The sequence below is a fragment of the Coregonus clupeaformis genome, chromosome 7 (genome assembly GCF_020615455.1).
Source record: "Coregonus clupeaformis isolate EN_2021a chromosome 7, ASM2061545v1, whole genome shotgun sequence".
Taxonomy (NCBI): domain Eukaryota; kingdom Metazoa; phylum Chordata; class Actinopteri; order Salmoniformes; family Salmonidae; genus Coregonus; species Coregonus clupeaformis.
The window spans coordinates 7,236,364-7,251,817 of NC_059198.1; the positions used below are offsets into that span (position 1 = coordinate 7,236,364).

The window sequence follows — 15,454 nt, forward strand, 5'->3', positions numbered from 1 at the left end:
TGTTCACTCTGTTGTGGAGAGTTTTGCAGTAATGAAGATGGACAATTTAAAGTGAGAGCACCAAATGGAATGTGGTCAAGGGTGTGCATAGTAAGTGAATCAAATCACAGCTCATAAAAGTAATGCTTTTTGGTTCCATATGGACCTTGACTTAGAAATTATGCATACAAATGATATTAGACAGGGACACATTGAACCAAAGAGTTCTGATGGAGGATAGGACAGGGGAAATACTAGAGGTGTGATTTTGATGGATGGAATACAAAAAAATCGCTAATTACAATAACACAATCTGAAACCCTCTTTCTGTATTAATAAAACAAGGCATAGGCCTGTCGTTGTCATGGATCAACATATATGAAACTGCATTATCTCACCTTTTATATTTCACATAGTGTTTGGTTTACGTTTCATGTAATATAAAGTATTAGGTCTTGAGGAAACCATATAAAAGTGATGCAAAATGAAAGCTTGCTGAGGGAGAAAGTTTTCTTGGCCAATAAAAGATTGATCCAGAGACAGTTGACTGATAGTTTGATTGCTCTTTTCATCAATAATGTCAGATTTCTAGCGGCATCCTTGCTGCCAGATGTGCATTCCAAAATAGACGAGTTGAGTTGACCCCAAGCGCGCTACCACTGGATTAAGCGCGCTCCCGAAGCCCATATTTGGGCTCAGGGAAACAGAGAGCACAGTTGTGACAACACCATATAAGGAGATGTATTCTGACGCAATCCCTAATGGTTCGCACTTTATATGGCCACCGGGAGCAAGGGTCTCCCACGCGCTTCACGGGTTTTCCACTGCAGCGCGCGCGCCTCTGTTACCTGTCGGATGTGCTTTATATGGGCATCTGTCGATAACCCCCCTGAGAAACATCATCCATGGGAGTAATATTATAGTAATGTGGCACAAGAAAAACATGAAGATTCAAGAGTAAGTTATCAACACAGCTTTTCCCAGAAGAAAATCATTATATAATGGTTTTGATTGGTGGTCTTGACCTGATACCAGCAGCTAAATATAAGGCTGTTGAGGCATGGCTGTTAGCCTTAGAGCCATATCATTTTTGTTAAAAGGATTAATTAAAAAAATTGGAACAGTCACAAATGTTAATTTTTCATTTAAACTTTAATTAGCCTATAGGCTAATCTATTTTGCAAGAGAGACATGTCCAAGATAGCAGCAGTCCACTTACACAAGAGAACTAAATGCAATTCCAAACCACTTAACAATAGATGCCACACACCGAACACACACACACACAATTAGCCTAGTGATACTGAGACGATGCAAAAATTAAATAGCACCAATATTTTATGAATGTAATTGGTTTCTCAGGTTTCTGGTTTCTCATTAGCCTATACAGTGTATGGACTGTTGACAGTAGTCAGAATTGCATTGATATTCGGTTGTTCAAATGACAAATTATGCAAACATAAATGTGGTACAAATAAACACAGCTTAAACATTTGTCTAGTCATAAATAGTTGTCTAAATATAGTGTAGGAGGCTACACGTTTTCCGCAGGTCTTGTGGGGCTTTTGGCATAGGGGAAGTAGGTGGAGCTCATGGAGGAACTTACACCTCTCATATGACAAAGAGCCACTGACGTCAGAGAAGTTATAATAAAGCGGCTTGTACAGGCACCTTTATGTCTTTATGTGTGTGAAGTTCAGAGAAGCTAGGCCCTAACGGTAAAGAAAAGTCAAAAGTTTTGGCAATCAAATTAACGAGTCTTTAAACGTTTTAAGATCAACAATAAGCAACAATATGGAGGTCAGCGCTGAGGCCAAGAGGATTATGGTCCAAGCTCTAGGCAAACTGTACAGCTCGCGCGCCCAGCGCGGGGGACACCGTCTCCATCGGAGCCTGCTGCTGACGCTCGTGATGCAGTCCGCCCGGGATATCTACCACGCATCGCAGGTCAGTTGTGAAACCACGACAGCAGCTGAGCTGGTCCAGCAAGAGTCACCGATGGAGGAAACAACTGGAGACCGTTTGGAGAGGGAGGTTTCCTCGTCTCCTTCTGGACTACCCGCGACCCCCCAGCCCCAGGAGAGTGCAGTATCCTCCGAGGACGAAACGAACTCACACCCGCTGCACTCCAGTGTAACAGCAGGTCGAGAAGACAAGGAGAACCGGGGCCCGTCGAGGCCTGACCGTAACGCCAGGAAGAGACGGGGCAAAGCCGCCGCGGAGCCCGACTTCCTCCCCTGCAAGAAAGCGAAAATGGAGCAAGGGAGAAATACGTTCATATTGAGCTCTGTGAATTGCTACGGTGTCGGTGGGGACTCCCTCGTCTCATCGGTACCCATATTAAGAGCAATTTCAGCATTTTGAAGCGACAATGAAGAGTTTGCTTTGATTTGGGTTCATAACTAAACTTTTGTGACCGAGCAGAAGGAATGCGCAATGCGAAAAACTATCCAGGTATGAGCTGGGAAGAGCGAGAGGAGGCCGCATATGCGTTAAGACACTATACAACGCTGTGGTCTCTAATGTTGGAAACGGGTCTGTCTCGGGAACTCAGTGGAGATTTCTCCCGAAACTTGGAGCTTGTTTTGTGAAAGATGGGACTGATCGTTAACGTAAAAGAGTTCCTGTTTTCCCGATGTGGCTTTCCCCGCTGGCGGACGGGAGACAGGAGAACATTGTTTGGTCTAATACTTTCTAGGGTTGGGCCTGGTCGAAAAGGACTGAATACAATACACGGCACAAGCCTAAACCGACGGAATAGTGCTGGTTACACGGACTTGTATAGCCTACACGTGCGCCATGGTGCTGAAAATACCTACTATTTGCTATTAATCACTGTTGTGGGTCCCAGTAATCCAAACATTTGGTCTATTACATAAACATAAACTGATCCGTGAACTGTTCTGAATGTGATGCATTCAAATTTATATTTTGTTAATTTTGAATTGTATGTTAATTGGATAAAACTGTGGAACTTTTCTTGCATACGAACCCACAATGAATTGTATCGACACTGATAACCAAAACTGTGAAACAAACCATTCCAATGACACTACCTCAGTTGTATTTATTAAAACGTTTTATAATGAACTTGAACTTTGTCTCGTTTCCTTTTAACTTGTTGTAGCCTTGTGGAAACTATTCATCATGACATGGGTGCCCACTGGGCACAAACTGGTTGAATCAACGTTGTTTCCACTTCATTTCAACCTTGAAAAATCTGTGTTTATATTGAATCTACGTGGAAAACTGATTGGATTCTTTTTTCACCCAACTTTTAACTTAAATCCTGATGACATGGAGACATTTTTTTTGAATTCACATTAGTTGACAACTCAACCAAATGTAAATAAAAACTAAATATTGAACTGACGTCTGTACCCAGTGGTTGGGCGGATGTGGGTGTGGTATGGAGTCCACGCCACTAAAGAAACAAGGGTAATAAGAATATTGTCCCATGGAGGAAACGTTGATGGGTGTGATGAGTCGGAAGCCCGCTGTGTCATTGCTATTCTCTCGCTCTTGCTCTCTCTCACACACACACACACTTTTGTTGTTGCCCTCTGAAAAATTGAGAGAGAGGGTCTATTGTGCCACCCTGGCAGCTGTGGGGTAGGGTCAGACATGGGGCACTGTTCTCCCAGTGGCATGCAGGTCACTCTGGGCATGTCTCTGCACGACTGGCCCCTGCTTCTGGACCAAGAATCTGGTCAGATAACCAGACAAAATACAGCGTGAACAACTGTGGGCCACTGAGCTCAAGTTTTGTTTTGAAATGGCATTAAGGGGCTGCTTTCCCTTTCTCACCTTCATGAGTGTTTACAAATTGGTGTTTGTGTGTGCACTGCTGGGGGCCGATTCCGAACCAAGTTAAGCACGTGTAAATGGAAAGTAATTCCCTACGTATGCACTTTTTTCTCTATGCTTATTCTGACCTTGAATTTAAGCAGGAGAATAGCATGGAGATCTAATAAACTAAGGTGTGGTGGAGGTGTGTTTGCAGATATGCTGTATTATGACCTTAACTTAATTCCCTCATAATTCCACCACCTTTATGTGCGAGGAAACCATAAATAAGCTCGAGCGAACCTGCCAGTTCCAAGTGGAAAAAACGTCTACTTTCTTTTTCCTATAGAAATATCAGCATTATCCATGCACTGTAATTTATTAATCGATACAGTGCATTCGATATGTATTCAGACCCCTTGACTTTGTTCACATTTTGTTATGCTGGCATCCTTATTCTAAAATGGATGTTTTTTTTTAATTCCTCATCAATCTACACACATTACCACATAATGACAAAGCAATTACAGCTTTTTTTTAGAAATGTTTGCAAATGTATACCCCCCCCCTCATTTACATAAGTATTCAGACCCTTTACTCAGTACTTGTTGAAGCACCTTCAGCAGCGATTACAGCCTCGAGCCTTCTTGGGGATGATGCTACAAGCTTGGCACACCTATATTTGGGGAGTTTCTCCCATTCTCTGCAGATCCTCTCAAGCTCTGTCAGGTTGGATGAGGAGCGTTGCTGCACAGCTATTTTCAGGTCTCTCCAGAGATGTTAGATCGGGTTCAAGTCCGGGCTCTGGCTGGGCCACTCAAGGACATTCAGAGACTTGTCCTGTTGGAAGGTGAACCTTCGCCCCAGTCTGAAGTCCTGAGCGCTTTGGAGCAGGTTTTCATCAAGGATCTCTCTGTACTTTTCTCAGTTAATCTTTCCCTCAATCCTGACTAGTCTCCCAGTCCCTACCACTGAAAAACATCCCGACAGCATGATGCTGCCACTACCATGCTTCACCATAGGGATGGTGCCAGGTTCCTCCAGACGTGACGCTTGGCATTCAGCCCAAAGAGTTCAATCTTGGTTTCATCAGATCAGAGAATCTTGTTTCTCATGGTCTGAGAGTCCTTTAGGTGCCTTTTAGCAAACTCCAAGCGGGCTTTCATGTGCCTTTTACTGAGGAGTGGCTTCTGTCCGGCCACTCTACCATAAAGGCCTGATTGGTAGATTGCTGCAGAGATGCTTGTCCTTCTGGAAGGTTCTCCCATCTCCACAGAGGAACTCTAGAGCTCTGTCAGAGTGACCATCAGGTTCTTGGTCCCCTCCCTGTCCAAGGCCCTTCTCCCCCGATTGCTCAGTTTGGCCCGGCGGCCAGCTCTAGGAAGAGTCTTGGTGGTTCTAAACTGATTCCATTTAAGAATGATGGAGGCCACTGTGTTCTTGGGGACCTTCAATGCTGCATAAATATTTTGGTACCCTTCCCCAGATCTGTGCCTCGACACAATCCTGTCTCGGCTGTCTACGGACAATTCCTTCGACCTCATGGCTTGGTTTTTGCACTGACATGCACTGTCAACTGTGGGACCTTATATAGACAGGTTTGTGCCTTTCCAAAGCATGTCCAATCAATTGAAGTTACCACAGGTAGACTCCAATCAAGTTGTACAAACATCTCAATGATGATCAATGGAAGCAGGATGCACCTGAGCTCAATTTAGAGTCTCAGAGCAAAGTGTCTGAATACTTATGTAAATAAGGAATTTCTGTTTTTTATTTGTAATACATTTGCAAACATTTCTAAAAACCTGTTATCGCTTTGTCATTATGGGGTATTGTGTGTAGATTGATGAGGGGAAAAAATGTGGGAAAAGGGAAAGGGTCTGAATACTTCCCGAATGCACTGTAAGAGCTGTTGATAAGAGCTAGGTAAATGAGGAATCCATTTGGAGAAGGGATTGTAATAAAAAAATATATGATTTTTCCTTATGATCCCTGGAGACGAATGTGAAACCAGTCATGTGGAAGCAAACTGAAAATCATATCAACATGACATGTATTGCTGCCCCTTTTCCACAGTTAAGTAGGCTATAAATAGCTGTACCATCATACATTTTTTTAATGGATTAAATTTGGAGAACCAAACTATAGGCTTCTGTAGGGCCAAACCAGCCCAGTTGATGTATGCGCTTTAGAATGTTTTAATTATATGCCTGGGCTTTTCTCTGTTTTATTTTACAATTTTATCATGTTAAATATTAGCCACTATCGGGAGCCACCTTCAGTAATACCCACATACATTTATAACTGTCACTTTAGTGTTCAAGAAGGGGCTTAGCCCCTAAGATCCTCACAAACCTTTACAGATGCACAATTGAGAGCATTCTGTCGGGCTGTATCACCACCTGGTACGACAACTGCACCGCCCGCATCCACAGGGCTCTCCAGAGGTTGGTGCGGTCTGCCCAACATATCACCGGGGGCACACTGCCTGCCCTCCAGAACACCTACAGAACCCGATGTCACAGGAAGGCCAAAAAGATCATCAAGGGCATCAACCACCCAAGCCACGGCCTGTTCACCCCGCTATCTTCCAGAAGGCGAGGTCAGTACAGGTGCATCAAAGCTGGGACAGAGAGACTGAAAAACAGCTTCTATCTCAAGGCCATCAGACTGTTAAATAGCCATCGTTAGCCGGATACATTTTACATTTTTAGTCATTTAGCAGACACTCTTATCCAGAGCGACTTACAGTTTTAGTGAGTGCATACATTTTTCATACCACCCGGTTACTCAACCCTGTACCTTAGAGGCTGCTGCCATATATACAGTGAGGGAAAAAAGTATTTGATCCCCTGCTGATTTTGTAAGTTTGCCCACTGACAAAGAAATGATCAGTCTATAATTTTAATGGTAGGTTTATTTGAACAGTAAGAGACAGAATAACAACAAAAAAATCCAGAAAAATGCATGTCAAAAATGTTATAAATTAAGTATTTATAATAATAAGTGTTTGACCCCCTCTCAATCAGAAAGATTTCTGGCTCCCAGGTGTCTTTTATACAGGTAACGAGCTGAGATTAGGAGCATGCTCTTAAAGGGAGTGCTCCTTATCTCAGTTTGTTACCTGTATAAAAGACACCTGTCCACAGAAGCAATCAATCAATCAGATTCCATACTCTCCACCATGGCCAAGACCAAAGAGCTCTCCAAGGATGTCAGGGACAAGATTGTAGACCTACACAAGGCTGGAATGGGCTACAAGACCATTGCCAAGCAGCTTGGTGAGAAGGTGACAACAGTTGGTGTGATTATTCGCAAATGGAAGAAACACAAAATAACTGTAAATCTCCCTCGGCCTGGGGCTCCATGCAAGATCTCACCTCGTGGAGTTGCAATGATCATGAGAACGGTGAGGAATCAGCCCAGAACTACACGGGAGGATCTTGTCAATGATCTCAAGGCAGCTGGGACCATAGTCACCAAGAAAACAATTGGTAACACACTACGCCGTGAAGGACTGAAATCCTGCAGTGCCCGCAAGGTCCCCCTTCTCAAGAAAGCACATATACAGTGGGGAGAACAAGTATTTGATACACTACCGATTTTGCAGGTTTTCCTACTTACAAAGCATGTAGAGGTCTGTAATTTGTATCATAGGTACACTTCAACTGTGAGAGACGGAATCTAAAACAAAAAATCCAGAAAATCACATTGTATGATTTTAAGTAATTAATTTGCATTTTATTGCATGACATAAGTATTTGATACATCAGAAAAGCAGAACTTAATATTTGGTACAGAAACCTTTGTTTGCAATTACAGAGATCATACGTTTCCTGTAGGTCTTGACCAGGTTTGCACACACTGCAGCAGGGATTTTGGCCCACTCCTCCATACAGACCTTCTCCAGATCCTTCAGGTTTCGGAGCTGTCGCTGGGCAATACGGACTTTCAGCTCCCTCCAGAGATGTTCTATTGGGTTCAGGTCTGGAGACTGGCTAGGCCACTCCAGGACCTTGAGATGCTTCTTACGGAGCCACTCCTTAGTTGCCCTGGCTGTGTGTTTCGGGTCGTTGTCATGCTGGAAGATCCAGCCACGACCCATCTTCAATGCTCTTACTGAGGGAAGGAGGTTGTTGGCCAAGATCTCGCGATACATGGCCCCATCCATCCTCCCCTCAATACGGTGCAGTCGTCCTGTCCCCTTTTCAGAAAAGCATCCCCAAAGAATGATGTTTCCATCTCCATGCTTCACGGTTGTGATGGTGTTCTTGGGGTTGTACTCATCCTTCTTCTTCCTCCAAACACGGCGAGTGGAGTTTAGACCAAAAAGCTCTATTTTTGTCTCATCAGACCACATGACCTTATCCCATTCCTCCTCTGGATCATCCAGATGGTCATTGGCAAACTTCAGACGGGCCTGGACATGCGCTGGCTTAAGCAGGGGGACCTTGCGTGCGCTGCAGGATTTTAATCCATGACGGCGTAGTGTGTTAATAATGGTTTTCTTTGAGACTGTGGTCCCAGCTCTCTTCAGGTCATTGACCAGGTCCTGCTGTGTAGTTCTGGGCCGATCCCTCACCTTCCTCATGATCATTGATGCCCCACGAGGTGAGATCTTGCATGGAGCCCCAGACCAAGGGTGATTGACCGTCATCTTGAACTTCTTCCATTTTCTAATAATTGCGCCAACAGTTGTTGCCTTCTCACCAAGCTGCTTGCCTATTGTCCTGTAGCCCATCTCAGCCTTGTGCAGGTCTACAATTTTATCCCTGATGTCCTTACACAGCTCTCTGGTCTTGGCCATTGTGGAGAGGTTGGAGTCTGTTTGATTGAGTGTGTGGACAGGTGTCTTTTATACAGGTAACGAGTTCAAACAGGTGCAGTTAATACAGGTAATGAGTAGAGAACAGGAGGGCTTCTTAAAGAAAACCTAACACGTCTGTGAGAGCCGGAATTCTTACTGGTTGGTAGGTGATCAAATACTTATGTCATGCAATAAAATGCAAATTAATTACTTAAAAATCATACAATGTGATTTTCTGGATTTTTGTTTTAGATTCCGTCTCTCACAGTTGAAGTGTACCTATGATAAAAATTACAGACCTCTACATGCTTTGTAAGTAGGAAAACCTGCAAAATCGGCAGTGTATCAAATACTTGTTCTCCCCACTGTACATGCCCGTCTGAAGTTTGCCAATGAACATCTGAATGATTCAGAGGAGAACTGGGTGAAAGTGTTGTGGTCAGATGAGACCAAAATGGAGCTCTTTGGCATCAACTCAACTCGCCGTGTTTGGAGGAGGAGGAATGCTGCCTATGACCCCAAGAACACCATCCCCACCGTCAAACATGGAGGTGGAAACATTATGCTTTGGGGGTGTTTTTCTTCTAAGGGGACAGGACAACTTTAACGCATCAAAGGGACGATGGACGGGGCCATGTACCGTCAAATCTTGGTTGAGAACCTCCTTCCCTCAGCCAGGGCATTGAAAATGGGTCGTGGATGGGTATTCCAGCATGACAATGACCCCAAAAACACGGCCAAGGCAACAAAGGAGTGGCTCAAGAAGAAGCACATTAAGGTCCTGGAGTGGCCTAGCCAGTCTCCAGACCTTAATCCCATAGAAAATCTGTGGAGGGAGCTGAAGGTTCAAGTTGCCAAACGTCAGCCTCGAAACCTTAATGACTTGGAGAAGATCTGCAAAGAGGAGTGGAACAAAATCCCTCCTGAGATGTGTGCAAACCTGGTGGCCAACTACAAGAAACGTCTGACCTCTGTGATTGCCAACAAGGGTTTTGCCACCAAGTACTAAGTCATGTTTTGCAGAGGGGTCAAATACTTATTTCCCTCATTAAAATGCAAATCAATTTATAAAATTTTTGACATGCGTTTTTCTGGATTTTTTTGTTGTTATTCTGTCTCTCACTGTTCAAATAAACATACCATTAAAATTATAGACTGATCATTTCTTTGTCAGTGGGCAAACGTACAAAATCAGCAGGGGATCAAATATTTTTTTCCCTCACTGTACATAGACATGGAATCACTGGCCACTTTAATAATGGAACACTAGTCACTTTAATAATGTTTACATACTGCTTTACTCATCTCATATGTATATACTGTGTTTTATTCTACTGTATTTTAGTCAATGCCACTCCGACATTGCTCGTCCTAATAGTTATATATTTCTTAATTCCATTATTTTACTTTTAGATTTGTGTATATTGTTGTGAATTGTTAGATAAAACTGCACTGTTGGAGCTAGGAAAACAAGCATTTCGCTACACCCACAATAACATCTGCTAAAACTGTGTACGTGACCAATAAAAGTTGATTTGATTTGATTTGAAAGGTGTGCGTAGGAAAGGCATACATTTCCTAAATCAGAATCGGCCCCTTGGAGAGTAGGCTATACTAGCACATGAAGTGTGAACAATGTTGTTTCATCTGCCTTCCATCCTAGCTGTGTGTTTGGTCTGGCCTGGGTATGGAGGGAGTAGGGGAGAGAAATGAAGGAGAGAGGGAGGGGGAGGGAGAGAACGGGGGAAATAGAGGGGGACAGGGTACAGAAAGTGGAGCTGGCAGCAGAATGCGGGGGAGGATAGAGGATGTGTGTGTGGGATAAAGTATTAGGGGGGTTATATATAGAACAGACATTAGAACAGGACACCTCACACACATCCGCCTGGCTCACATCTGGCCAACAGGCAGCGCCAGGAAAAGGGTTGAGGGAAGGATATGGGGCGATGGGGGAGCAGAGAGAGGTCGGTTGAGGGAAAGAATGTGGTGGGCTTAGGGAAGGGGGGAGTTGTGGAGGGGAGGAGAGGTGTGGAATGTGACATGCGGCAGCAATCTGATCTGAAGCTGTCCTCTCCAAAGTATACAGAACACACAGGGCAGGCAGGGGGGACACTAGAAACAGACTAGAACACAGAGGGCAGGCAGGGGGAACACTAGAAACAGACTAGAACACACAGGGCAGGCAGGGGGAACACTAGAAACAGAACAGAACACACCCCACTGGGCACACATTGGTTGAATCAACTTTGTTTCCATGTCATTTCAATGAAATTACGTTGGAATAGAGGTTGAATTGAAATCTGTTCCCAGTGGGACAGGGCAGGCAGGGGGAACACTAGAAACAGACACCTTAATTACACTCCTAAATGCGCATACACACACACTACCTTACACACAACAACACACTCTGTTACACATCAAATGCCTCTACTTCTCCAAATCTATAACCCCAACGCAAACTCACTCTCATTCTCACTATAATACACTCTATCAGTCAAACACACACACACATTCAAGCATACACTAGCACCAACACACACAGAAAAAATAAACAAGAGTCTCTCCAGACCAACAGTGTGCATTCTCTCTGGTTTTTATTCATTATGAAGAATTCTGTCTGGAATTACAAAATGCACTGGTAGAAATAGCGGTGAGATAGGTTGAGAGTGTGAGAGATAAGAGTGAGAGAGACAGAGTAAGAGAGAAATAGAGAGGGAGTGAGCGAGAGACAAAAGACCCCACAGCCAGAGTTTTAAGGGTTACATCATCAGATTTGGCTATCTCCTGACCCCACCCAAAAGTAGGCAGGGATATCTCTCCATGTCTTTTAACTGGATTCTCTTCTTTAAAATAGGAGTTATCTTTTTTTTTGTAGTGTCCTGAACATGGTTGCGTAGTGTCTCACCTCCATGTTTGCAGGTAACAGCTGGCAACATAAAGAAACAAACCAACTTTGATTCTCAACAAAGTCATCACGTCGCTCTTTTGACATGTTCTTTTTTAAATATATTTTTTAAAACCTTTTTTGTTCTCAAAAATAGAAGGAAAAAGGAACCGTTGCTTAGTAACAACATCTATCTATATTTATATATTTATCTGAATTCATATTCTTCTTTTTTTTTATTCCTGAAGATGACTGTTCACCCACGGTGTGGCATGCACATAGCACATGCAGTTATGGAAGTAGATATTTTCCCTTTTTTTGGTCTTTTTTTGGTATTTAAAATGCTTTTATTTCTCTTTTTTTTCCATATCGGCTCATACATTGCTTTTTGAAGTAACGGTGGGGTTATTTAACATATGTGTTGTTAGTGGATGGTTGGTCAGTATAGGACACAATGACAGTGAATGTTAGGGCCTCTCATAGTTTCATTTGGAAGGTGGTTGACATCTTATCTCATCTTGCACACAGCCACACAAACACTTGCTCACAAACACATGCTAACTCACACACACACACACAAACACTCACCAACTCAAATGTCATCACTGTGCTTTGACAAAATATTCAAAGCAAATAAACAAATTAAATGAAATATCTAACGAAAACAGCCTGCTATTGATGTACACACACATTGAACATACACACACATTCTTGCTATAAAAGAACGCATGCATACACAGACACACACGCACACACACGCCATACACACACACACACACACACACACACACACACACACACACTTGCTACAGCCAGGAGCTACATGCTGAGAGTGTATCTGTGTATTTCTATCTTATCTGTGTTGTGATGTGACTTATACACATCTATGACATTCCTACATTAGATGAACACTGTAAAGGCAATGTGCCTGTGCACTTTCTGGTCAAAGTGTGGTACATAGAATCATGGGATATGTCGTTACAGTACATCAGAATACAGATATGTGCAGATCTAACTGCGCTATATCTATGGCAGCAGTGAACAAACACTGTTACCTGACGTGAATGGTTTTGACATGGGGTGTAATAATAATAATAATAATAATAATAATAATAATAATAATAATAATAATAATAATAATAATGACATAATTATAATAAATGAATGGTTCACTATGGCAATCCCTAACGTCCGGCAACTGTGAGAGAGAGACTGTATGGACAGCGGTGGGTATTAGGGTGGATGTTAGGTTGAGGCACACAAAGACACACAAAAAAGAGAATAGGGCGACACAGGACACAGAGGTTTGGCAGAAAAGACCCAGTCATTGTTTCTCCCATGCATTTTCATGTCCTGTAAATTTTTGATTGGCTGTGTTACATGTCCTGAACACAAAGGAGGTGCTCCACCAGTGACAGACAACACTTAAACCTTATACTCCCAGTTACAGACAGATATGAAAACATTGGAATCAGACAGTCAAAAGAGAAGGGGTGATACAATGTACAATGATGCAATAGGACAGGGCTGTAATGTATTGCATACAGTGCCACCTAGAGGGCCAAACTGGTAGAGGAGCTCTGTCTCTTATTACTGATTAATTTGGGCTGCTTTAGTCTGTAGACCCCGTTACCTTAGCAAGAGCGACCATTTAGCTGCCCTATAGTTACCCAAATGCTTAACATATGTAAACAACTGTCCGATGAACAAGTATGCAGGTCAGATACATGATTTCCTGTATGACTTTTGACATTAGAAGGCTGTCAACTCAAAGAACGCTCATATGCCTATTTTTTAAAGTTCCTTTCCCTTTCCCCACCTTATTACACTGTATCAGAGTCATTACTATGATTACTCCTGTTCCCACAATGCACCTCTCTGACAAAGCTCCGCCCACCAGCCGAACCAGTGGACCACCAGCCGGACAGAATGTCTCACTAGACAAAGATGGTGACGCGCCGAGCACAACCGATTCGAAAGTAAACAAACAAATACAAAACTAAAATTATTCTCTCTCACAAGCATGAACATCGTCATCATCATCATCATCATCATCATCATCATAATTATCATCATCGTCATTATCACAATCATATTCATCATTATTGTTAGTATTGTTATCAGTATCTATAGAACCATTATCACTATTCATAACAAATAAACGAAAGATGAAGAGGGTCCCTCCTTTCATCTGCCTTTCTCTCTCTCTCTCTCTCTCTCTCTCTCTCTCTCTCTCTCTCTCTCTCTCTCTCGCTCTCTCTCTCTCTCTCTCTCTCTCTCTCTCTCTTTCTCTCTTTATCGCTCTTTCAAACACTAACACTGGAAGACTAGAGACGTATCTCTGGTTTGAATGAGGCTATGTGTCAGCTGATGAAGAGCCTATAAGGATCATGGAGCTTGCTTGTAACTTCCTCCCCCAATTTCAACTCCCTGTTAATATGAACCCAGAATATGTGGGGTCTGCGTTTTCTTACTTTCCTGCCTTCTTTCCTTCCATGAAATAAAAGTAGGCCTAGTAACAAAATATCTACTTCCTTGAAAATGATTGTGCAATCTCAGCCACATCAACAGTTATAATTTGGCACAGAGCATTTCAATAAGAACAAAGTGGGAAATAGATCATCCTGTCCCTCCACATAAAAAAGTATTGGACCTTCTTCTTCTCTTCCTCATCGCCACATCTCTCCATCCATCCTAACTATCCTGATTATACCTCCAGCACAGGAAGAGAGAGAGAGAGGGACACCTCAGGGAGAAGAGCGAGAGAAACAAAGGCATTACAGGAAAAGGAGAGAACCCCACAGACTAATATAGAACGGACCCCCCACATTACACTAGTTTCTCTTTGTTATCAGTATTTTTTGTATCCATCATGCAGGATTCCACAGGTTTTTAAACTCTGCAAGTTCCAACAAAGCTGAGCGGGTGCAACAGAAGAATCAAGCTTCAATGTTTCGAAGAAGAAGAGGAAGAGGAAAAATAATAAGAAGAAGAAGCGGAAGAGGAAGCAGCCGCAGGAGTAGAAGAAGAAATACTGAAGAAAATGTTTGTTTTTTAGTATCATCCACTTTTTACTGTTTCTTCTCTACTGGGTTGGGGCGGAATCTTTTGTTTGGGTTGGGGGGTTGTAATGGATAGATTCCTCCTACATAACCCCCTCTCTCCTTCAGAGTTAGGGTGTGTCCCCCCGTGTCCCCCACACACACTCAGGTGGAACGCTCATCGTCACTGATGTCATTATTAACAGTAAACACAGATGATAAAACTCATCAATATCTCCCCGTCATTGGGGTTGGTGGTTGGTTTCTGCAACTAACGCAACCCCACTTAGTTCTGAAAAGCAAAAAACGTGGTTGTTCTCCGCAATATCAACGTTTTTTGCGTTGATTATGTGATGACGTCTTGGTCGTTGTGGCGGTTTTTTATTTTGTTTCCAGTAGCATCCAGTAGCATCACCCCCCCTTAACATTTTGAATTTTTGTCTCCTTGCATCCGGTGAGCTGGGTTCCATAGTTTTTGGAGGAGGAATTGGTTTGTCCTCCATACCCCGTTTACTAGTTTCCACTCCTCCTTCAGTGGTCCTCCTCCTCATCCCTCTATCCCAAAAAAACCTTTCTCACTCCCTCCATCCCCGGGAAACACTGAGCAGCAGAGGAAACAAAAAGAAAAACAAACAGAAAGAAGGAAAGAAAGAAAGAAAGAATCATGCCTTGGTTTCCCCTGTCTCATGGCGGTCAGTGCTCTGGCTGTGTGTTTTCCTGGGCTGGGAGGTAGGGACAGATAACTCAGACAGTGTGGTTGAGCCCTCCCTCCATCCATCCCTCCATGGTCCCCAGAGGCTAGCATCTGTTGTCATCCGTGTTGTTGTAGGGTTCGTGCAGGCCTTTCGTGCGGGGCCCTCTGGGCTGGGGAGGGGGGACCTTGTGGGGCCCGGGGTGGGTGGGGCCGTGGTGGTGTTGCGAGGAGGGGGAGGAGGCGCGGTACCCGTTGGGGAGGCG

At 43.4% G+C, this 15,454-nt stretch overlaps 2 protein-coding genes across 2 annotated transcripts in view; one reads left to right on the top strand and one right to left on the bottom strand.

Moving 5' to 3' along the window:
* Positions 1 to 1,651: 1,651 nt before the first annotated feature.
* On the top strand, positions 1,652 to 3,075 carry LOC121570368 (immediate early response gene 2 protein). The gene has a single exon (XM_041881828.2). The coding sequence runs from the start codon at positions 1,774 to 1,776 to the stop codon at positions 2,341 to 2,343; it is 570 nt and encodes a 189-aa protein (XP_041737762.2). The 5' UTR covers positions 1,652 to 1,773; the 3' UTR covers positions 2,344 to 3,075.
* An 8,074-nt stretch (positions 3,076 to 11,149) lies between these two features.
* Positions 11,150 to 15,454, bottom strand: part of LOC121570749 (voltage-dependent P/Q-type calcium channel subunit alpha-1A-like) — a 123,705-nt gene continuing 119,400 nt past the window's right edge. The window contains exon 51 of the mRNA XM_045221010.1: positions 11,150 to 15,454. This exon is cut by the window's right edge and continues 621 nt beyond it. Within this exon, the coding sequence (XP_045076945.1) occupies positions 15,296 to 15,454 (159 nt within the window). The 3' untranslated portion in view covers positions 11,150 to 15,295.

What these genes read in the sequence shown, in the direction of transcription:
- LOC121570368 (XM_041881828.2), top strand. Translation starts at nt 1,774, where the DNA reads ATGGAGGTCAGCGCTGAGGCCAAGAGGATTATGGTCCAAGCTCTAGGC.